The 24,172-nt window shown below is 29.1% G+C and overlaps 1 protein-coding gene and 1 pseudogene across 3 annotated transcripts; one reads left to right on the forward strand and one right to left on the reverse strand.

The window, feature by feature from the left end:
* Positions 1 to 606: 606 nt before the first annotated feature.
* Positions 607 to 2,756, reverse strand: LOC117212595 (annotated as a pseudogene).
* Positions 2,757 to 3,726: 970 nt separating this feature from the next.
* LOC117212582 (atypical protein kinase C) lies at positions 3,727 to 23,915 on the forward strand. Of its 3 annotated transcripts, XM_033457488.1 has the most exons (10): positions 3,727 to 3,952; positions 4,390 to 4,475; positions 5,951 to 6,168; positions 16,621 to 16,671; positions 18,054 to 18,139; positions 19,143 to 19,428; positions 20,047 to 20,499; positions 21,272 to 21,744; positions 22,002 to 22,117; positions 23,753 to 23,915. In XM_033457488.1, the coding sequence occupies exons 2-10, from the start codon at positions 4,420 to 4,422 to the stop codon at positions 23,838 to 23,840; spliced, it is 1,827 nt and encodes a 608-aa protein (XP_033313379.1). In that variant the 5' UTR covers positions 3,727 to 3,952; positions 4,390 to 4,419; the 3' UTR covers positions 23,841 to 23,915. The 3 variants fall into 3 exon arrangements, with proteins under 3 accessions (XP_033313379.1, XP_033313378.1, XP_033313380.1); XM_033457487.1 differs by lacking the exons at positions 3,727 to 3,952; positions 4,390 to 4,475 and adding an exon at positions 8,192 to 9,707 and having other exon boundaries at positions 6,036 to 6,168; XM_033457489.1 differs by lacking the exons at positions 3,727 to 3,952; positions 4,390 to 4,475; positions 5,951 to 6,168 and adding an exon at positions 13,661 to 13,970.
* The last annotated feature ends 257 nt before the right edge of the window (positions 23,916 to 24,172 follow it).

A 24,172-nucleotide genomic window follows, 5' to 3' on the forward strand; every position in this document is an offset into this window, starting at 1 on the left:
ATATGTATATACATATATGTATATATATATATATATATATATATATATATATATATATATATATGTATGCACGTTAAAGATGAGCCTCGGTTAGCCGTGCTTGCTTCCGAAGGATGCGAAATGGTTGAGCTACGTATCTATGGGTTGTGGTTGTGGCATAGTGTCGGTCTGCTCACAGTCGTAGTGGCGGGTGGCGACGGCTAAGTATTTAATCACGTGATTCCCCCGTCAAAATAGGCTACATGCTGGTACACCCACATGGTCTCATGGATAGAAGTGCATTTATTCCGCGTTCATTGTCAGGGCGAACTTAACACGCGCCGCATACACCATACCTTCATAGTGTCCGTAATAGCTTACTTTAAATATAAAAATTTAATATTCTTGTTAATAACATAAATTTATATTATAAATAATACTTTTCAGGTAAATCTGTACGAATGACATAAAAGGAAATTTTGTACGAATATTATATAAATATTATGGTATAAATATTATAATCCCTCTAGCTTGTGTGTAAAAACGAATCTTGGGACAAAATTATAACATCTTAAGAAACAAAATATTGTTATAGAAAATAATTTCTTAGAATTAGTTTATAGGAAATTTTAGTATTAACAGGTTATTTTGAAATAGTTCGTAAAAATTTTAAGAGCTAGATTTTACACAATGCTAAGTTTTCTTAAGGTCATTTAAAAACTTTACACAAAATAAAAAATACTTTTTTATATTTATTTATAAATTTTTATGGCAGATTCTGGATACAATTTTAAATGCTTCTTTAGATTGTCTGTGAGACCAACCAAATCAATGGACAAAAAAAGAATTTCTTGTGAAACTAGTGTTTTATCAGAAACAATCCATCAAATACATGTCTTAACGTGATTTCTTTCACATATTGATGAAGTTTCCGTAGTCCCACGTATACGGGAAGTTCTTGAAACAAAATTTTAATAAATGTCCTATTGGAACTTGTTGTAATGTCTTTGATTAATTTTATACAACAGAAAACTTCCTACAATATAGAATTAGTAAATAGTAAATGAGCAAAAAATTTTGATACATTACATAATTTATTTGTATCTAAATAGTACAGTAAATATGATATAAATCTTAAAAAGTTGAACTTAAATGATGTGATATATTTTATGGCACAAAACTGATTAGTCAACAATCTAGAGAATGTTTCATGTTTTCATTTCTGCACAACAATCTAAGAATATATGATATACTTCAGTTTTTTTACCAGGTTTTAGTTGCATTTTCATTAATTTGTGCGCATACTCTTCAAAATCAATTTGATTTTGATGAATGTATTATTAAACATACGATTCTTTTAAATACAGTTACATTTGTCTCTGTGTTATCTACTATTGTAGATTATATTCTTTCCTTTCCACCATAGCAGTACTACTATTTTCATGAGAACTTTCTTTTTTGTCATTTTCTTCTTTACTCTCTGAATCACTGACATCTGGATTTAATATTTTTCTATTTAATTCTTTATATCTACCTTCATTATTAATATATTCTGCATCGGACGAATACATTTAATATATCTTAAGAATCTGTTGTTTCATCTAATGTTATTAAATAAGTAAATGGATTTTCCTCTTCTACAAGATCAAGCTGCTTCATGATCCTTAAATTTGTCTTTTCAAACTTGAAATATAACTTCAATTAAGTATTGAATTTGTTTATCTATTTGTCCTTCATATAATATATTTTTTGACATTTATAATATAGCTTTGATAGCCTTTCTAGAAGTTTCAATTAATTTCAATTAATTTTTTAATTTAATGCAATTGGTATTTCTACCAAGTCATCCATCAGCCATTCTATTTACCATCTTACCTTTACTATGTCATCCACCAGTTCCCAGTAAGAAAGCCAAAATTTGTAAAGCCATAATCTTACTGTTAGCCTCATTCAGTGCTATTCTTTGATTTAGCAAATGTGCTATAAATATCCCAGAAGATATACAGAGAGGTTTGTCATTCTTTCTGAAAGAACATTTAAACTGTATTATTAGATGTTTCAATATTAAAGTGTCCTATATTTGAGAATTTAGAATTAATGATTGTGGTAAGGGCTGCATAAATGGATGTAATCATTGATGATGTTGCTTGAGCTTATACAATAGACTTAGCGAGCAAACCTCTACCTCTAACAATATTTTCTTTCAAGTTCTTGAATTATAAGTCTTATATTACTGACATTAACTTTATTAATGTAAACGTGTATAGATTTTTTTAGGACTTCCTATGCATGGACTTCCTGATTTATCAATGATCTCAACTTATGTTATTCATAACTTTGCTGGTGGTATACAAGCACCACCTGTTCTTGATGTTAACAGTTCAACTACCCGATCTTGCCTTGCTTTGTCCGAAGCACTTGTTTCTTTATCTTTTCCATTTCTTTATTTGTAATTTCATTTTTTTTTTATTTCTTATCATTTTTGTTTTCCTCCTTATGAATTTTTGTTTTTCTCACTGATATACATGTAACACTGGATTTGGTGACGGTACGGTCGCATAAACAAATCTAGACAATTCTATACTAAAAGCATTTACAAACCGTCCATCTTTTGAGTTAAAAAAAATCAAGATGGAGGACAAGAAACAGGTTCCGTTCTGCGCATGCGTAACACGCATGTATGTATACATAGATACTATGAATGTTTCAGACAAAGATAGAGACACTATATTCATCTCCGTCTGTTTCACAGAGCGAAACCTTTTCTTCTTCTCCATCTTGATTTTTTTCGACTCAAAAGACGGGCGATTTCTTAATATATGCATATACTGATATGAAACCGTTGATATTATTATTGTATATAAATGGAAGTTTTATAATTAAAGAGTATTTCCACTATCCATAAAAAGTATTTTGTAAAATGTAATATTGTATGATATAGTTTCGTAAAGTAGATTATAACTGAATTTATTTAAAAGACATAATAATCGTAGGATAGAAATATATATATATTTATTTATTTAAGAAATTATAAATGATATGTATGTAAAATATAAATTTGTTTTCTAATAAAATAGCAATTATTAACAAATTTCTTAATTACTATGTAATTATATATTTTTGCAATGTTATTGAAGATAACTGCAGAAATTCACCACGCCTTAAAATTCTTATAATTACCTATCCTATCCCAAGTTAATAAGAAGAATATAAAGTGCTAGTAGCAAGGATTTTTAATTTCTTATGCAAATAGATTGCTGATACAAATTACGAAAGATGTATTAATAAATTATAAATTTTAATTATTGTATAACTCATATATAAGATATTGTAATAAAATTAAATAATAGCATGTAAGATATAAATACAAGTACTATATATATAATTTAATTTTAAAATAAAAGTACATAATATTTAAATACAGCGTTGTTATATGCATCTATATAAATTTTGTATAATATTATAGTTATATACATTAATTTAAATCATATCAATATAAATTCACTTGTAAAAGCGGTATTACATATTTATAATTTTTGAGTAAACTGAATAATTTTCATTATATAGTCATGACTGATCACGATCAACTAATCGAGATAAAATAATTTAGTTGATATCGGAATTATAATGATGATAATTAAATTTTTGCTCAAATTTTTTTAATAAATTCTTTCGAAAGATAAATATTTCTGATAAATGGAATATACCTATACATATGCGTCGTTTTATAGGGAAAATAGAGATTTCCTTAGGAAGATGTGTATCTAATAAACATGGCGGCTGCCAAGTGATAACGCGTTTTGCTATGTTAAGTGCTTTCCAATTTTGTGTTTGTTATATGATTTTTTCTAGCAAATAATTTATGAAATAAGACAAGCGTTTCTTTCTTTTGAAGAAATACAGCAAAATATTTTATTTGGCGTAGAAATTCAAGCATATTTCGGAGAAAATCTTCGTGCTCGAATTAAAACTTGTACGTATATGAAAATTGAGACAGTTCAATTGAACTAGTTTTTGTGTATTACAATGATCATTAAGTACTTTAGTTTGTAAGTTTAAATTATTTTAATTGATCTTTAAAACGTATAAGAATAAATATAGAGAATTGTTCTTTTGAATTTGTAGGTTCTTAATCATGTCGTTCTCGTTTATTATGTCATAATAAACTGTTATAGTAACTGATTTAGGAACATTACAGTTACATTATATTATTTCTGAATATAAAAATCTTAATTACAAAATTTGTATATTTTACTAGTTTGAGGAGAAAAGTTATTTAGGAAAGAATGTATAATATTGTAAATAAATAACAAATTTATAATCAAATATCTATTGCAATGTTTATCATTGTGTAATTAATTTATTTCTATTAATGTTGCTTTGCTTGATAATAATATAATCTTTTTTCAGTAGGAAGAAGAGTTCTGGTACCAAATAAAAATGCCTACACAGACAATAGAAAGCGATGATATTCGAGTGAAAATCGTTTATAATGGGTAATACAAATGATTTATTTGGAATCTTAATTTAATAAGTTAGAGTTAATAAAACAAGTATATTAAATTGTTAGTTAAAATAGTAAAGAAAATTTGGGAATATAGATATAGAAAAATTTTTTGTTAAAGATAAGGTAGTATATATATATGATAATAAATATTAATTTGATATTAATTAATATTATTTTATGATATTATTTTTGCTTAGAATATGGCAATGTTAATTGAAATCATGAACTTATGCTATTATTAGTTTAATGCTATTGAGCTTAATACAAGTAACGTTCAATAATAAAAGAAGTTAGTTTATATATATATATTTTCTTTTTGTAATTGACTTATTTTTAACTCAATAAAAATACCACCATTATTGTTATTACTATTTAAATTACTACTTAGCTGATAAAATATTTTGTGTATAATAATGATACATGTGTATTAATACAGTTTTATAGTAATAGCTAGGATTAGCGTTAGGTACCTTATAATGTATATAGTACTCATGCATTCAGTGTATATGTATATATTTTCGGTATAAAATTATTTTTATGTGGATTTATTGTATATGGATATAAAAATATGTACAAAGAAATATTGTTCTCTACTTACATAGCTACTTAATAATTTTTGTGATATTATTTTCTAATTTATATTTGAAATTCATTTATTACCTAAGCTTATAATGGATGAACATAAAATGAAATATAAAATATAAATATCAAATATAAAATGAAAACATAAAAATATATGAGTTTATGCATATATAAGCCACATTGATAGAGTAGTTATGTATTAATAAATTAAGTAAATCCTACACATTTTGCTTCCAAATATATGTACAAAGTTTAATAAAGTACAATAAAAAGGGCAAAATATAATAAAAAAAAATATAAAATAGGTTTTCATGGTAAAACGTTTAAAAAACTTAACCAATAACTATTTCAGTTATTTATGATTTTATTTGACCATTTATAACTATTTATATGTAAATAATTTTTATATTTATATTATAACTCCTAGTATTCAGTATTTTCCATAAGATTGTTATATGGTTTTGGATAATAATTGTTCTTCAAAATTAAAGATGCATCAAATTATTTAAAATCAAATAATTTTATAAAATCATTTAAGTGTTATTTATTTCTAGATAAGAAAAGAAGATTATTGTTTAAGTCATGTAGGATTTCGATAAAATAAAATGAACAACTTTAGTCATCAATAAAAGTAACATATTAAGTTATATACATAAACATAGCCATCAATTTTTGCTAACCTTTTTAAATAATCTCTACTATAATGTTCTTTTATTGATTTTTTTTACATTAATGAAAACTAATATTAAGATTTTAAATTTTGTAAGCTGCATGTTGATATGCGCGCGCGATTGTATATTATATGTAACAAAACAAGAAATTTTATCATTTTATGAGTTTTTAAAGAAAGAGAAAAATTATAATGACTTATGTTTGTATTAGGGAAGTGCAGATTACGTATATCACTCCTGGCATTTCAGTAGACACCTTACGGGAAGAAATGCGTACAATATGTGGATTTGGTGCTGCAGGGCCAGATCAATTTACAATGAAATGGGTTGATGATGAAGGAGATCCATGTAGGATTGCTTCCCAACATGAATTGGATGAAGCATTGCGTCTCTATGAACTAGAAAAGGATACTGAAATAACTATACATGGTAAGTGTTTATTATACCGTAATATATTTTGAGATAATATGTGTCTTCATAAAATTTTCTTATTATTTGAGAAATTTAGAAATATTAACAAAGTTCTTTTTTACATTTGAATGAAGTATATATATGTCGGAGATGAAAGGACACAAATACAAGGACATAAATATACCTCTTTTGAAACAAAAGTATACATTAATTATACAGGTTAATAGATCTATACCATATAATCATGTAGTAAGCTTTTGTTTAAAAGAATTCTCCAAAATATATTATCAAATGTATGGATTAAAACTTTTAAAGCGCAATAAGCAACATTTCAAATTAAAATATAGTTATAATAGGTTTTACCTAAAACAATTTATTTTATATTAATATTAAAATATTGCCAAATTTAAATAACAATACAATTTAATTCAATTACTTACATCCTTATATGTATGTATATGAGTGGAATATAAGTTTGAAAATGCTACATGTGAAAATTTATTTGTGTGCATATTACTAGATGTATATTAATATTTATTATAATTTATTTATAATACTAATCTACAAAATTACATATTTTATTGAATAGTATATATATAATATATATATATATATATATATATATACTTACTATGTATATATTGTATGTATTATATATATATATATATATACACTATATTATATGTCACATTTTTCACATTATATATATATCGCGTAATTTATATGACAAAATCCGAATAAATATTTAATATGTATAATTGAGTATTTTATATATTTCACGAAACATTATTAGTTTGAGAGTCATAGTGTTTTCTAACTGGTTACATACACTTACGTAGTATGTTGCAATAACACGAATGGTGAATCGAGCTTAATTTACTGATTAACTGGATTGAATTTAAACCATTGTTTTCGTTCGCATTTCCTGTAACAACATTTAAACATTTAAAAATAATTCTTTACATCTTTATGATTAATTAACAGAGAACATCACATATTTCCTTACGTACTGTAAGTCCATAATTATCCGCATTTAATAATTAGTGCTACATTTAATAATCAGCTTTTATACTAAGTTTAATCTACACAAATAAGTTTTCTAAGTATACAGGATATCCTAGCAACTACAATCGGTAAAGGGGTGATTCAACATAAAAAAATAAGTCGTAAATATGGAATAAAATTTATTCATATGACACTTTGTTTTCAAAAAAGTCGATTTTTTAAATTTGTTAAGTATACTTAAAATTAGCTAATTCTGGTTTGGATAGGCGGTAACAATCAATAAAAGATTATTTTACATGCGAAAATGTAGAATCACATTTTTCGCAAAATTCTTAGTACTCAAGAAAATGCGCTCGCGCGCGTGTGTTATGTGAAATTTGAAAATCGATTAAGTACATGCACGTGTACCAGGTCAGTTTCTAACTAAACACGTACAATTTCTATTTTCTTGGAGACAAGACCATGAATGACAAAATTTTATTCTATATTTTTGACTTATTTTAGCATGCAGAATAACCTCTTGTTGATTGTTTATTCGTATCTAGTCGGTAATTAGTCAAGTTACGTATATATACTAAAAAAATGTTCAACTTCGATTTTCTCAAAAACGAAGAACCGTATGAAAAAATGTTATTCTGTACTTGTATTTTCAATTTATTTTTTCACATAGAACCATCCCCTTGCCGATTGTATCATGGTTGCTGGAACAACCAGTATACAAAAAATACATAATTCAAAATGCCAATAGAAACCAACAAAAAGCCATTTTCCGTTAAAACGCTAGAGAATAGAGCGCTTATTAGAAGGATGAAATAAATTGATAAAAGTGCTAATCGGAAGACGCAATGGAAGAGTGAAAAGTGAACGCAGTGAAAGAATAATAAGACGAGGAGAGCACTACAGAAAAAGAAGGAACCATAATAAGCGAAGAATATTGAGGACGAGGAAGAGTTGAAAACAGATGGGGGGGGGGAAGGGTCGGGTAGTTTGTTGAAGAGGAAACAGTCCTGTTTTCCAGAGTATGCCTTTATTCCAGCGTTTGCGCATTTCGTGGAGTAAAGCGCGTCGGGCGGCGGCAGTAGTTAACGAATCCCGCGACAGCAGTCGATATTCTTACGCGGACCGATTAACTAGGAAGTTTTCTCACGCAAGTACGTTTGAACACTCAATTCATACGCATTTAGACATTAGAAGATTATAATTTACCCAAAAAGACACGTAAAGAAAACAAAACCACGAAACGAACTAAAAATACGAAGTAAAGAAAGCGAAAACTTCGAATTGAGGCAAAAGAGAGAAAGATAGTATTATACGTTGATTAGCCTGAAACGTGGAACGATAACAGAGCACTCCTCTCAGTTCGCGGTGGAAGATTTCAATGGTCGTCAATTCATGTCGAGAGTTAGTGACATCACAGCTTTAACAATCGCTGTCGAAGAGGTAGCAAAAGTGGCGATAAACCAGCATCGATCGCGCTGACTCGTCGCATTCTCAGCCGGGTTCTCCTGCAAGAGGTCGGGCCACGGGTAAAAGACGAGGACAGTGATCATCGGAGGAGCAAGAAGGAGAGAGACAATCCGGGCAAAGATATCCAGTTGAAACGAGACAGAGATAGAGAAAGAGCGTGCGCATCTACCTCTAGGAAGGAAAGTAGGGAAAATTTGGGGTGGGAGTTAGAGGGTAGTAGCGAGTAAAAGACGGGAGCCAGTGGTGTATTACTGCTGGACGATATTAGACAGCCAGGATAGACGAAACAAAAATACTTCAAGATAAATACTACTAAATTAAAATGGCGTGGGGCTATTGGAGCGCAACGTCGGTTAGCGATCGGGGTCGGTCGCCACGTCGCGAGAAAGATAAACAACAGCATCAGACATTGCATCAGCACCAGCAACAACAGTATCACCAAGCTGAGACGGGAATTTCACAGGGAATGTACGGTGTGCAGCAAGTGCAAGGTGAGCTCGCTGGCTCTTCCTCTGGCGTGCCTACAGGGCCTGGTGTCGCAGTGGAGGAACCACCCTGCAGTATGATGATACAGGGTGGTTCCTTCTATTCTTACTCCGCGGCTACAGCGGCTGCGGCTGCAGCTGCTGTTGGGCGAAGGATTCCTGGCGTCGAAGGAGGACCCTCCACCTCGTCCACTGCTATCCAAGTCCTGCCACGAGATCGACCAATCAAATCAAGCACCAGCACCTACCCGCCGTCGCCCAGTAGCGACTCAGCGGAATACGAACAGCCTATTGCCGGTTTGAGAACAGAATGTTCGCCTCATAACAGTCCTCGTGACGATATATTCGCGCAGCCTGGAACCTCCTCGTCTAGGATTAAGTTACTCTGCGATAAAGGCATCGATGATACTTCTGAGGTTGATATCGATGAGGTTACTGCAACAGAGATGATGTACGCGACCGCTAATCGAGGTATAGGGACTAGTACATGTCGTGTTCACGGGCCGTGTAATCCTCAGCCGGATTCTGCACCGACTATGCCATCTTTGATCGATGATACAAGCGGATCTTCGCAGTTTTGGTTCAACGACATCACCTGGGGTAGGTTTTCACCTGGCTCCGCGCTAAAGGCAATTCAATCTTTAAAAAGGCCGATTATTTGTTGCTACGAAGCACGATAATAGAATACTCTGTTCTAATTACTTACTGGAAGTTATTGTTTTCTTAGTTTTCTTTTTCTTTCTCTCTCTCTTTTCCTGGTTTTATAGATAGTTTCAGATTGCACGATATATAGGTATTGATTTAGACGAGCAGCTGGTTTTTAGTGGTAAGAATGGAGCAATGAGTCGAGTACAGAAGGAAGCCGATCGATGTCGATCGAGAGAAATCTAGTGTCTTTTTCTTACTTGAGACTCTTACGTATCCGCTTATTTTATCTATTCTAGCTTGCATTTTTCACTGTCTCTGTGCATACAAATAAATTGTATTATGTTTGTTGTTTCAGTTTAAGATATTTAACATATGACGTGCTTTCGCATTCGAAAATTAATTAATTAATATTATTTTTAATGTTTTATCAATATTTATGAATTTTATTGAAAGTAAATTTTATTTGAGAATACAAGTTTATTGAATTCTCGATTTATTAAAGAGAAACCGAACATTTTTATTAAGATATGAATATTTGAAAACAAGTTATAGTTATGATTATTAATATGTAAGAAGTTCCTTTTAATTTAACGGTTGTTTATTAATTTCGTTTTTGTTTGGATAGAATTTGTATAAAATAGTTCTACAGTTAATTATTTTAATTCTTCAGAATCTAGAGAATTTATGAAAAGGAATTTGTGGATTATTAATTAATCAATTCATAATGAACAAAAAATAACAAAAACTCGAAAGTTCAAACGTAGTGTCCAAATTAATAAAAATAAACTAAAACAAAATCTCTTTTTCCGATATTAGTTCATGCGTTGACTAGAACTGTATTATACACTATACGATATTGCCCTCCATCTAGACTAAAGGTAATATTGAAGATCATCTTCTGCTCTACATGCGGTGCAATTCTCATATATCCATACATTACATTTTATGCACTGTACAGAATATTCACTTAAGTGGCTTACACTATATTTCTCATGATACTTTCATTATTATATTTTTTAGGTTTATTTGCTTTTTGGTTTTATTGTTCGTCAATTTTTATCTTTTAATTCTCGCTATCAAAAGATGAAACAGCAGTTTATGAACATTGAGGTTCAGATTATGATCTTTTACACGTTAATTTTTTCCACTAATGTTGCTACCCAGGACGTACAAACATAATCTCCTTATAAGTAAATACATAGACGAAAATATTCGATAACAATTTCCGAAAGATAATATAAATAGATACTGTTAATATATTTTTTCAAAATACTATACATAATACACTTTTCAGAATCGCTGAAAATAAGATTGCGATGCTTAAAGATACAAGAAACTTAATAATTCAATCCAATGTGCTTGCTCTGTAATTTTCTATTGAGAAACTTTTGAATATGATGCAAACTACTTGGCCAGCGACTGAAACTTTTTAAATTCGTTATGGAGATAAGCATGTATACGGTTTTGTATAAATTTTCTTTGTTTATGCTGGATCACGTCATCGCGAATATGTTAAATTAAATCTTATCAACGTTATTCATATTTTTAGTTAATATCATAATGTACCGAAATTTTTCATTTTACATTAAAAACAAGTGAATTCAACTTCGCAAAATTCTAGAAATCTTTAATATATAAAAAAATAGTATAGTTCTTCTATAATATATATAGGGTACTATAATTATCTTAGATTTCTAAATATATAAATAATTACTTTTATTGGTAGAAAAATTGTATCAGGATAAAGTTAGTTGGTTTAGAGTGATCAATATTGTGATTTATGATTTTCATCTTCCAACGTCATTTCTTTTTTCAAGTTTTGAAGGACAGCGGCATTTTTTAAAAGCGGGATTTGATATTTTCAAATATCAATCGATATTTTCTACATTTAATTTTAACTTCATGAATTTAACAATTAAAATTAAAATATCTTGAAGTTAAAATGCTTCAATAACTTTTTATACATCTAATTTCACTTGAGAAAGGTATTGTTATCCTTCAAAACACGAATAAAATTATTTTAAGAGAAGAAAATCATGAATCACAATTTTGAACCAACTAACTTTGATCCGGCATAATTTTTTCTATTACTAAAAATAAATAATTGTAAGCTATTTAAAAATCTGAAATAAATGAAACATCGCCTATATAATATCTTTTTCTTTCAAATTAGTGTACTTTTAGTACACTACTACAAGTTACAATTGACTACTCAGAATATTTTCTTACCTTTGTTTTCAAAAGACTAAGGCAAGAAAGATGTAAAATATATGTACATATGTATATGAAAGTTACACATTTTTGTAGGATGCTAAAGGGTATTATATTAGGAGAAAAACTATGAAGAAGCTCATTTAAGGAAACGAAGATGATTTTAATATTGTATTCACTTTCAAAAAAAGAATATTTTTATCTTTTGAATTTATATGATATATAAAATTTCTTTTTTATCTTTTATTTGTTGCTGTCTTTTGTAACATAAATTTGAAAGATCTGTTTTCAATCTTCTCTGTTCATAGAGAAGATTTAGAATACTTCAGCTGAATAAAAATGATGCTTGATTTTCTATATTTTTCTAACTAAAATTCAATGAAATTGAAATAAAAAGCTTTTTCAGGTTGTAGCTTTTTTTTGAATATTTACAATTAATATCTCAATAATTTTTGCAGCTTTACTCCACTAATTGGGAAATAAATGTTTGTTCGATATATATATATATATATATATATATATATATATATATATATATATATATACTATATATATATATATATACACTATATATATATACTATATATATATAAAAAAAAAACAATTTATTAGTATATATATATATATATATATATACTAATATATAGTATATATATATATATTATTTATATATATATATATATATTAATTAGTATATATATATATATATATATATACTAATAAATTGTTTTTCTTTTTTTTTAACATATAGAACATATGTATTATATATCTTAAAGAGTCGATAGAAAAGTAACTGAGAAGAATACTCTACGGTGAAATATACGGATTTTTTAATTTATGAAAGAAAAATAAAAGTATGTTGTTCAAAGTAATTAAATTTTAATCTTTTATAAAAAAGTAAAAGGACGTGTATTTTAAATAAATCAAAATTGTTTTATTGATTTACAAACTATGTGGTATTTCATGAGTATTTTATACAAATATTTCATAAAAGTGTTTTGAATAAAAAGTATTGTAATTAATTGCTATTGTTTTAGTTTTCATTTATATGATTTGTAAAAAATAAATTGTTAAAAAATTTTATGATATACTGATTGATAATGAATTTAGTTTGTATCATTGTTTATTAATATTATTGATTAATCTTTTTATCGTTTTGTGCCATCGTTTGGTGTACGTGTAAGAATACTTCAAACTAATCTAGATGTAGTATTGAATCTGGATCTAATGTTGAAATAATTGAATCGCTCAAATAATTTACAATTTTTAAATTGTTTAAATAGTTTCAAATTACTTTCTAAGACAGCTAAATGACTTGAATAATATTAAGATGTTACGATGTTCTATTTAGTTCTTTACTAAAAATTTAAATTTTGTCAACAAACATTTTATAATCATTATTTATGAGGATATTTCATGCCAAATTAAATATGCGCACAATATATGCGCACTAAACACTTGACAATATGTCACTAGATATTTTCTCTTACATTACGATATGCTCTTAAATTACCAATTACTGACCTTTCTTTTATATTACCCTTTATTTCGCCGTGAAAATTGGAACAGCATATAAAGATTTCCTTTAATTCCTATAATAGTAGCTTCACAGTTCGATAGTTTCGAGCGATCGATTAACGCGCTCGAGACAAAACGGCGGACATTGAAAACAACGGTTGCAACTACGCTAGCGAGGTCTACGGCGATAAAAGCGATAACAACGATCGCATCAATCGAATTTAATGTTATCCGTTATCGGGCCGCGTTTTATGATCAGGTTCTGGACTGAAAGTAACAGTAGGAGATATACTTTGTGTGGCAGGCGACGAGTTTCCAGATCTAATATAGATCGTTATCTTTGTTACACGATTTGGAAGTAGTGTTGGAACACGTTGCGTATATTATCCTAATATCGGCATCTTTACTTTGTCCATGTTTTAAACGGAGCTAAACAGAAATATAGATATAACGTTATGACGACGATATGCGTTATGCACGATCTACGTTAGTATTTCCATTTATTGTTATATATGATATATCAAAATGTGTTGAACGTGGTTCAAATTATTTTTTATGCTTTTATATAAGTGGACTGTTCGTTAGCTATGAAGAGCAGCTTTATAATTTTGTGACTATATATATAGTCATGCGTATATATAGCCACCTTCATAAGTCACTAGACAGTTGCTAACTTTGAATATACGTAATATTTGTTCTGTACGAAGACTACAGACAAAGAATACGATAAGTTACATTTTCCACGTATCGCAGAATATTTTTAAAATTTATTATGTTCTTAATATCACTCTCATATTAGTAAAATTGTTATTTCATCTCAATAATTAAAAATATTAGATCTAAAATATTAAAATATTCGATGGCTTAACAGTTGTACTTTTGGCTTCTACAAAACTTCGTTCGTACACACATATATTTCATAATGTATAATTCTCGTATATTTGGACGTAACAGGTCTTTTCCATTTTTAGCTATTTTATATTAAAATATTTCGTACAGTGTGATTACTATAAAAAATCAATAAAAATATACATATCGTATACGCATATCGTATTTTTATGTAATCTTCATACATATACTTTCTATTATATTATTTGGAATTGGTTGAGAAGTTCATAGGGTTTTCAAAATTGGACAGTTTAAATATGAATAAAAATGTTAGGCCGCGTGTATTAATGAAAAATAATTTTTAATGGTTTTATTTACTAGATATATTCCAATTTGCAAACATTATGATAAGAAATATTAGGAAACCACTTCAAAACAAATAAATGACAAAATGTCGCCACAAAAAAATAGTGTATACAATTAGCTAATAAAATATTAATTCTATAGAAGTACATTACAGAAGTTTCGATTACCATTTACTAAGATAATGTTATTGACCTTCTTCATTGTTGCAACTATAGAAAAAGTATATATACTATGTAATGTCCCCTATGTACAAGAAAACTTGTATAAAAATAATTCTTTTTATATATTCATACAAAATATTTAATTATTTTATGTTAATTCAAATTGTATCATTACATACATATGTATGTATGTTTAGCCTTCTAAGATAAAATTTTTCTTTAGATTTTAGGAATAATTCATTTCTGCCAATTATTAACAATAGTAAGGGAGACATAATGCACTAAAATTTACCGAAAATAAATTTATAATTTTTTTAATTTTTAGAATCTTTAGAATTTTTAAAATCCAATATTGCATATATGAAATATTGAGTATGAACGGGTTAAATTGATCAATTTTATATCGAGAACTTCATATATTGTATTGTTACGATTTATATTATTCCCTTACTTTTAATTATCATTTATACTAAATACAATTTGTCATAATAACAAGTCAAGCATGTTTATATTTCGATATATACTTGATTTATTTCACGTCTCACCTATAATGAAAAATTTCGCAATTGTGAATATGAATCGCTAAAAGTTGAATGTGTTGGATATTCAAATCTGTTTTAATTTCATTATATTATTATAGTAAATATTTTATCTCAAAGACTTTTTAATTTTATTAATTTTTTCTAATTTGTTTACTTGCTTCGACAATACGTGTACTAACATTGAAATGAATGCATTGCATTTGATCCCTGTAATATAAAATTTCTTAGCATGAAGCAAAATTTCCTGACGTGATAGATGTCTTCTATCTATTAATGTAATTAACGTTAAATTATTATTTAAGATTTCTATAATAAATAGCATGTTATTTACATGTTTACAAAATCTAATATAATTACTACTACTCTATTAATACAATTAATTTTTATTTATTATTTCAGGTTTCTATAGCATATTATTTATATCTTTAGAAAATTCAATTTTTAATGTACTGCTGTTTTTCTTATTTTTGAATGTGTTATGCCGTTTGGACTACCTCCATAGAAAAGAAAATCTTTTTCCGAAACTAAAGTAGAAATCTTTCTTCTTGTAGATCAAACAAAAGTGGCAAAGAAAGTCACGTTAACCGTTGTAAATGTACGTAAAGCAAAAGCGTATTAATTTAAACAAAAATCTAGTAATGAATTAGTTATTGGAAAGAGTAGATCCCCGGACTAATTATCATAGTGATGCCTGTTTTGCATGACTGAATATTCATAAGATATTCTTTTCGTGCCTTACAGCTGGGTTTTTGATCGTTCTGAGTGCACTACAATAAATTAGAGATTCTATATATTATACTATACATAACAAGTTAGTCATGTTCAATTTATTATATATTTATTGTGTATTTCTAGGATATTCTAGGATATTCATATAATATTCTAGGATTCAAGGTAAAATTTCTAGTTCAACCATACTGTTCTCTTCAGATTTGTTTCAATTTTATGTTTATTCTCGTAATCATAAAAGTGTCTTTTTCTACAAATAATAAGTAACACGAATCATATAAATTCCATAATATTTGTAAAACATTAATCTCTTTTTGCAAGGGTCATTATGAGCTGAAGAATACGCGAGAAGAACAGTAAGGTCAAATAAAATTTTTATTTAAAGAAGTATATAGTTGTTTTTTTTGATGTTCATATTCCTATCTCAAACTTAGTCTGTGTTATTTTAATTAACAGAATGAAAACGCAGTACATGATATGAGAGTGAAAAATTATTTATTTTTGTTACAGTTTTTCCTAATGTGCCGCCTGCGCCAGGAATGCCCTGTCAGGGAGAAGACAGTGAGTTTTCACCACCAAAGAAACAAATTTCTAACCTATTAACATACAGTATTTCACGATTCAACGATTTTTCAATAATACTAGCCAGCGAGTTGTTCAATTAACAATAAGTTTAAGATTTTGTTATAAAGGAATATGAGTAGTCTGGCTATATCAACTGTTGATAAAAGAAAATGGAGAACGTTGAGGAGAATCGTTCTGTTCTTCCGTCGATGCTTGTTCTTTTCGAATGTTATATTGCTACATTTAAAATCAAGCAGATCTGTTTTAGTTTTCATAAAACATGGATAATCTTAGCGCGCTTATTTTTAGTTTCATCACTTACATGAATTTATATGTACACCTGATTCTTTATTTATACGATAAAGATTAACAGACTTTTTGGTTTTGTCAAATTAATTACGATTCTGTAAAAACTTTTTGTCAATTTGTTACTCATGTAGAAAATCAATAGAAAAATGAATTCCGAATTAATGTTTAAAAATGTATAAGTATCTGAGTGTTAATATAAAATTTTATATTTCGATAATTATCGAAAATGAAATTTTATATATGTGTTGGATCTTTTGAATCTTTGGATCATGTGATGCTAAATATCGTACAGATCAAAGATCAGGTGTAACATATATATTAACTCACTAAGGACCAAGCCATAGTTTATCGTAATATTATAAATAAATGAAAAAATGAATAAATGAAACAGCGAGCGAAATATTAAAAGGAATTGGAATTCCCATTCTAGTCATAATATTAGAAAACAGAATTTGATGATGTAAATAAAAATATAAAATGTTGGGTCAACGCAACGTTGGACTTCAATATGTTAACATGTTAACAAAATCCGAACAGAAGATTCTAATTACGATTAATATGTTTCTACTGCGTTTGTCAATATTTCTAATTTCAAATATCGCGCGCTTAAATATCAAGATGACCTTATCGTGTTTACAAGTTTTATACACGATTGTTTTGCCTTTATAAGATTGTACAATAGTTGGATAGTTTTGACTATCGGGGAATATGGAGGGACTTCAGCCAATCGCAGTTTTACTGCAAATCTTTCAATGCGGTATTCCAACGGGAATATACTTTAAATGCAATTATACTGTAACTTTATAAACGAGATTGTACTATAACTTTAAATGAAATTCGTGTTATATTGCCATAATTAAGGAGAAACTAACGTTAAAAGCATTCGAATCTCTACGATAGCGCATGTAATATCGTTGACACGTGCCTACACATGCCTATTTTGTTCAATTAGTATTTCGGATGAAGTAATAAGAGAAACTGAAATTAAAAAAGAGAACAAAATCAGGACAAATATTGAAGATCAATTCTCTGGTTCATTCGTGATATTTATGTTTTTTCATTTTCCAAAGGAAGCATCTACAGACGCGGCGCTCGTAGATGGAGGAAGCTGTACCGAGTGAATGGTCATATATTTCAGGCGAAACGTTTCAATCGGGTAAGCATCATTTCATTCAACTTACTGCTCCACTGTTACTCCCCCCCCCCCTCTTTTTTTTAGCTCATTATTATGTTTTCATTTTCCACACATCATTCACGCACAATTATACTGTGTCACAAGTTTGCAATGCATCATCATTCAGATCGCACAGATGGATAAAATTATAATTTCTGCTCAGAGGAACTTGCTGGCTAGTGAATGTTGAACATCAAATGCTATATTTAATCGTTGATTATAGTAATGATTTGTCCATTGAATACCTAAGACTGAGAATAATGTTTCTGTTATTTAAATAACGTAGGTCGTTCCCAGAGATGAATGGTTCATGTGTAATGTTTAGTGTGTAAAAGTAAGAATGTGATAGTACTATTTGATAGAAGTTAAATAACTTCAATAACTTTATATTAAATAACAAGTTTATTGATTTATTATAAGTAAAAAGTTTTACAATTGCAAAAGGAATAAGTAATTTCTATATGAGTAGAATAGAACTTTTGTAGGCAATGATTAAGAAAATTGATTGTATGAATGATGGTGTTCTTAGAGTTTTCGATGGAAATTTGATGGTACTGAATTTTCTATATACATGTTGTAACAAAGGAGAATTTGGAAATATTATAATATTAATGTTGATTAGATGCAAAAATTTTTAGTATCTGGCTTTTTGTTCAAAAGTTAAGGTTTTAATAAGAACTGTAAAGTTCTTGTTAATATATTAGTATTTAATACTTTTTAAAAAACTGGAATTATTGTTAAACCAAAAATCTACTTTTATTGTATTCCTATTATTTAGGAAAGGATTAATACATAATATTGCGAATATAAAAGTGAACCAAATATAATATTTTTATTCCTTAAACAAGAAGTCCTAAGCAATAATTTGACCTTCCAATTAAGTTAGCTTGCTTCCTTATTCTCAAGATTTCATACGATACTCGAGTTATGTTCAAAATGTGAAAACAGTGACTTTCGCAAATAATTTCTTGTCTAACTTTCGTAGCGAGCGTTTTGCGCGTTCTGCCAGGATCGGATTTGGGGGCTAGGTCGGCAGGGGTTCAAATGTATTCAGTGCAAGCTACTAGTGCACAAGAAATGTCACAAGGTGGTGCGCAAACCATGCCTGAGTGTTCAACAGCAACAACAGCAGCAGATGCCAAGCACCGAATCGCAGACGATCGACAGAAATGGCGATCAACAACAGCTTGATTCTGTTCAATGCAGCCCAGTAGCTCATCTAGAGGATGAGATACCAGAGTCACCAATTATTGAGGAGCATTCACGCAATCGTAAGGATATTTGAATATTTATATGCAAATTTTAAGAAGAAAATGAATTTTACCTTCCTTTCGTTAGGAATCGTAAAACAGTATTACAAAAAGGAGACTATCGACAATTTGAAATATATCAGGTTTCAATTGATAATTTTATAAATATATAAAAATTTTGCAAATAATTTTGCAAAAAATTTATTTATGTGTTAATATACAAGATAATTATAAAAAAACAAGTTATGAACTTTGTATGATTTTATTAGTTGTAAACTATGATTATTTGTCTGGAAATTCAAAAGGGCGCATCTGAAAGATTTATTATTTGAAAGTATATAAGAATTTGATATTGATGGTACATAAATTATTAAAAATGTAACAGTAGAATATTGTTGAACAATACAAGTAGAATTTTTTGTTGAGAACAATCTTTTATTGATTAAACTGTATTAAACAACATAATATATTATATGTTTAAAGATTTTTAACAAAATATTAAAATAAGCAATCTATATTAAATCAATATTTTAGTATTTCTTCATAAAAACAGATGAACCTATTATTCAAAAGATATTATAAAATAAGATTAGACTTATTTATACATCTGATTACTTATTGAATTAAATATATTTTTAGGAACTGGAAGTGAAGAAAGGGAGGAATTGCCGTTGGATACATTAAATGATGCTGATAATTCAAATGATATGCAGAGGCAATACTCGTTAAATGATTTCGAACTGATTAGGGTAATCGGTCGTGGTTCCTATGCGAAAGTTTTGATGGTTGAATTGAAGCGTACAAAGAGGATTTATGCGATGAAAGTAATTAAGAAGGCCTTAGTAACTGATGACGAGGACATTGATTGGGTGCAAACGGAAAAACACGTGTTCGAAACCGCCTCGAATCATCCTTTCCTTGTGGGACTTCACTCATGCTTTCAGACACCCTCTCGTCTGTTCTTTGTGATCGAGTTTGTACGCGGTGGTGATCTGATGTTCCATATGCAACGACAACGCCGTCTTCCGGAAGAACATGCCCGATTTTATGCAGCTGAAATTAGTCTCGCTTTGAACTTTTTGCACGAAAAAGGTAAAAGAAATGCTCCTTTTTATTTCCAGAAAGAACTAGGCCTAATTTCCCTTTAAAAATGAAATAATGCAAAAAGCAAAATAATTAAATTGCGGGATTTTATTTAAAAGAATTTTGAAAATATTGCATAGAGTGCACATAATATACAATAATAAATAAAATTAGTTGATGAAAATGAAGTATTGGTTATAACGTTTAGTAGGTTAAACAAATCTCTATCTAGGTTTCATTTCTTTAGTTATTAGTAAGTAGTTATTAATAAAAATAGGAAATAGGAGTCATATATAAGCCTATAAACTTTTTATTATTCTTAGTTACAGAACATATTGGTATAGTTTCTATAGGAAGAGATTACATATTCTATATATAATTACATTAATATTAATGCTTAAATTTTGAATATTTAAAATGATGGCAAAATTTTATCATTTAATTATGTTTGTTACAATTCACTGAAATATCCTTTGTTAAATTTTGTATATTCCACTGAATCTTTTTATTATGTTTCTTTGATACTATATCAAATCATCTCCAAAATTGTATTTATTTGATTAATTTTTGATGTACAAAAACAATTAAAAATTGAAAACGGTAAAGTAATAATTATATGGGGAATAATAACATAATTTTAGATTTAAATTTTCTAGAATAAATCCATTGTTAACATGATTTTTCAATAATCGGATGATACATGAATATATTCAATGTACGAGATGTATGTACAATGTACAATGTATTTGTATTGATTGTAATGTATGATTTCTTTGTGCAGGTATCATATATAGAGATTTAAAGTTAGACAACGTACTACTTGATCACGAAGGGCACGTGAAATTAACTGATTACGGAATGTGCAAGGAAGGCGTTAGAGAGGGTGATACAACCGCTACGTTCTGTGGCACTCCGAATTATATAGCGCCTGAAATATTGCGGGGTGAAGATTACAGTTTCTCTGTAGATTGGTGGGCACTTGGTGTACTTCTGTATGAAATGCTTGCAGGTCGCAGCCCATTTGATATTGCGGGCGCGTCAGAAAATCCAGACCAAAATACCGAAGATTATCTATTCCAAGTTATTTTGCAGAAAACAATTCGTATACCAAGATCGTTATCGGTCAAAGCAGCATCCGTGCTTAAAGGTTTCCTTTGCAAAGATCCAAACGAAAGATTAGGTTGTGGTAAAAGGCCAACTGCTTTTCTTGATATTGTTGCTCATCCCTTCTTCAAAGCAATAGATTGGGAAATGGTAATTCTAATAATATAAAAGGAAATATATTAGAATGTTAAAGCATAGAGTATATATATAAAGATATAGCGAGGCTGTAAAAATTGAGAAAAGCTAATTGTAAAATCTCGAACTTTTTTTTTACAAATCTCTATTGATCCAGAGATGTAGAATAATGCCACGATGGTTGTAATAAGTCATTTTCAAATGCCTTGTGTATGATATTAATTATGCAAGAAATGTATTTCGTATATTAAACATAATTAATAAATTTTCAGTTGGAGCAGAAACAAGTAACACCACCTTATAAACCAAGATTAGATTCTGATCGTGATCTAGCAAACTTCCCACCAGAATTTACAGATGAACCAGTTCATTTAACACCGGATGATCCGTAAGTTTTGTTAAAAAGAATTTACTAATTTATCTTTATGTTTTAAACTAAGAATAAAATTTTAAGTAGTTGTCTTTAATATTAAGTTTCCTAACTCAGAATAAGCTTATATATATAACTTATATATATGTCGGAGATGAAAGGACATCGAAGCCTCCCCTTTGGAACTTCGGGATAATCCCCTAACACCGTAATCTAGATTCTATCATAGGAGTAATTAAACAATTGTCGTCTTTCGATCCGATTGTATTTGTTCGAGATTTGTGATAATGAGCTTGGGCTCGAGGCGACAGCCAGTCGCCGAACGTAGCCGCGGTTACGGGATGAACGCTTTGTCTAACAAAGGCATGGAGTAATTCTATAGCTCTCCTTAAAAAGGAAATAGTTGTAACCCGCGATAGTAAACATTCCAACGGTCTCTGTCCCGTAGCTCGCCACACGCAGACCCTATTCTTCGAGTAAGATGATTGCCAGATGTCGATGCGTCTCCGCAGTACATGTTCAGCTAGCCTGAGGGTCCGTTATAAATCTTAAGTCTGTCAAACAAACAGTCTTTGTCCCAACTAGGAGAAGATAGCGGAGACCTATTTTCCCAACGAACAACGTCTCCCACTAGCAACTTTCTCTCGAGGGCAACTAGCATCTTTTTCTAACCACCGATATGGAGATTGACCAATTAGCAGCAACGCCAATTTCCCTTACTTTCCGAACGAAGGCTTTTCTCGACGAATTCGATGATGTCGTGCCCTTAGATACACTCCATCATAGTTTTCCTCTGTGGCATCATCGGGACGGAAATTCATTCCTTCTTGCGATCTCATCGACGAAAAGAGTAACACCTTACGACCAGTGAATATTACGCGTCCGACTTAGATTTTGTGAGCACGTTCATCTATCATCCCGTCGACCGCGGTTTCGTTATTGAGCCTGGGATCATTGTCATTAGCTTCTCGAGTGTCTGATTACCACGGTTACTTGTCCAGTTCTATGATAATCGTATTTGCACTAGTCAATGTCTTCTCTGTTGCATAACGACAACATGTAATCCAAACGAAGATTCGTTTCACGCCCCTAACCCTAATTCTAACCTAATGTAAATTCTAACCTAACCCTAATGTAAACCCGATATATATATATATATATATATATATATATATATATATATATATATATATATATATATTAATAAGCTAGTTTTGAATTTCCTGTAACAACTTAGGAAGTTGTGTGATCCCGTGTTTTAACTAACTCTGTCTATATGACTAGAATAAATAATATAGAATAACATTTGGAAAAATAGTGATTTGTGACAATATATGGTTCAATGTGAAAGAAAAGACAATATATAGTTCAAAGAAAAATTATTGAAAATTTTAATTTAATTCAGTTCAAGTAAATTAAAATATTAGTTTCTGTGGAAATTGTGTCAATAATTTGAATGCCATTTTAAATAAATCAATTTGAAGTTTTTTTATTTTTATACAATAGACAACGATATGTCTTAAGCTTTTATACTTGTATTAGCTTTACATATTTTTTCTTTAAACATATATTTATAAACTAGAATAAGCTTTCTTAATAAGATAAATACATATATTGATAATAATAAATAATAAATAAATAAATATTTTGCAGGAGAGTGATCGACAAGATCGATCAAAGCGAATTCGAAGGCTTTGAGTATGTGAACCCATTACTTATGTCTTTAGAAGACTGCGTGTGACAAGAACCGCTTGTTATTGTGCCACGTCATACTCAAAATCAGCAACAATTACAGTCATGTTACATGTACGAATTACAAGACAAACTTGCGAAGCTTCGAATCGATCCCCTATTGAACATCGGCTCAAGAAATCGAGGTTATCATAACAATGTTTTTTTAATGACATACTCCGAAGAGAATGAGAACGACAATAATTATAACGAATATCGGTTATCACCACCTTTTCCATTCCGGTACGAAAATCCGATATGCTCCAGTTCTCTAAGTATCACAGATGTTACGTACGGCTTTAGCAATAACAATGAGATCATTAGTAATTACGATGAACACAA

Source organism: Bombus bifarius, unplaced genomic scaffold (assembly GCF_011952205.1).
Source record: "Bombus bifarius isolate JDL3187 unplaced genomic scaffold, Bbif_JDL3187 scf7180000008325, whole genome shotgun sequence".
In the NCBI taxonomy this organism is placed as follows: domain Eukaryota; kingdom Metazoa; phylum Arthropoda; class Insecta; order Hymenoptera; family Apidae; genus Bombus; species Bombus bifarius.